This window comes from Austrofundulus limnaeus, unplaced genomic scaffold (assembly GCF_001266775.1).
Source record: "Austrofundulus limnaeus strain Quisiro unplaced genomic scaffold, Austrofundulus_limnaeus-1.0 Scaffold2444, whole genome shotgun sequence".
Classification (NCBI taxonomy): domain Eukaryota; kingdom Metazoa; phylum Chordata; class Actinopteri; order Cyprinodontiformes; family Rivulidae; genus Austrofundulus; species Austrofundulus limnaeus.
In genome coordinates, this window is record NW_013954846.1 from 28,361 (window position 1) to 29,617 (window position 1,257).

At 44.6% G+C, this 1,257-nt stretch overlaps 1 protein-coding gene across 1 annotated transcript in view; it reads right to left on the reverse strand.

The window, feature by feature from the left end:
- The window catches only part of si:dkey-154p10.3 (zinc finger protein 629), a 5,935-nt gene extending 5,018 nt beyond the window's left edge, over positions 1-917 (reverse strand). Inside the window, exon 1 of the mRNA XM_013999742.1 lies at positions 410-917. Within this exon, the coding sequence (XP_013855196.1) occupies positions 410-817 (408 nt within the window). The 5' untranslated portion in view covers positions 818-917. The remainder of the gene's footprint in view (positions 1-409) is intronic.
- Positions 918-1,257: the final 340 nt, after the last annotated feature.

The following is a 1,257-nucleotide window of genomic DNA, read 5'->3' on the forward strand; positions in this document are numbered from 1 at the left end:
TGTTGTGTACCTCTGTAATACTGTAATATGTGTTGTGTACCTCTGTAATATGTGTTGTGTACCTCTGTAATATGTGTTGTGTACCTCTGTAATATGTGTTGTGTACCTCTGTAATATGTGTGTTGTGTACCTCTGTAATATGTGTTGTGTACCTCTGTAATATGTGTTGTGTACCTCTGTAATGTGTTTGTTGTGTACCTCTGTAATATGTGTGTTGTGTACCTCTGTAATATGTGTTGTGTACCTCTGTAATATGTGTTGTGTACCTCTGTAATATGTGTTGTGTACCTCTGTAATATGTGTGTTGTGTACCTCTGTAATATGTGTGTTGTGTACCTCTGTAATGTGTTTGTTGTGTACCTCTGTAATATGTGTGTTGTGTACCTCTGTAATATGTGTGTTGTGTTACCTCACAGGTGTGAGCCACCTGCAGAGCGCCCTCGGTGGTGATGTCACAGGTGGGCGGGCTCATGTTACCCAGCATGTTGTAAAGCAGGAAGTCTTCGTCTTCTTTGGACTCTCCGTTCAGGTCCAGCTGGTAAGACGAGCCGTCCTGCTGAAGCCCCGCCTCCAGCCCCTCCTCGGGACAGCAGGTGAGAGTGGGCGTGGCATGGCGTTGCAGCAGGTGGTTGCTGATGGCTGTCTTCAGGCCACAGGTGAACTCACAAGCTTTGCAGCGATACAGTTCCACCATGAAGGACTCGACCAGAGACAGACCGTCCACGTCCTCACAGAACAGGCTGGAGCTCATGGCTCCGCCCACTACCTGCAGAGTCACAGGACTAATGTCCCTGAACCTCTGGGTCACCCACGACATCACCACTGGTGGGTCAGGACCTCCTTCAGTCTGATTGGACAGATATTCATGATGTCATCGTTGCTTCACACTGCACAACAAACAACCAATCAATCAATCAACTTAATTTACAGAGCACATTTTAAACCATAAGAGCAAACAAAGTGATGTACAGTGAGACAAGTTAAAACAATAAAAGAAACATAAAACACACATCAGATCACAGCAGGTGAACACACGTCGACAATATAAACACAATCACATTGTGTTAGAAGCAGAGAATAAAAGTGTGTTTTTAACAGATTTACAAACAGGAAGTGATGAAACCTGTCTGACACTCAGGAGAACAATGGGCCTCTTCCTTTTGTTCGTACAAAGGGTTCGTACGAACATGTCACGTCAGATTCAACAAACTCTTCTATCTTCAGGAAAAGTGTGTAAATGAGCTGCGTAAATTCACC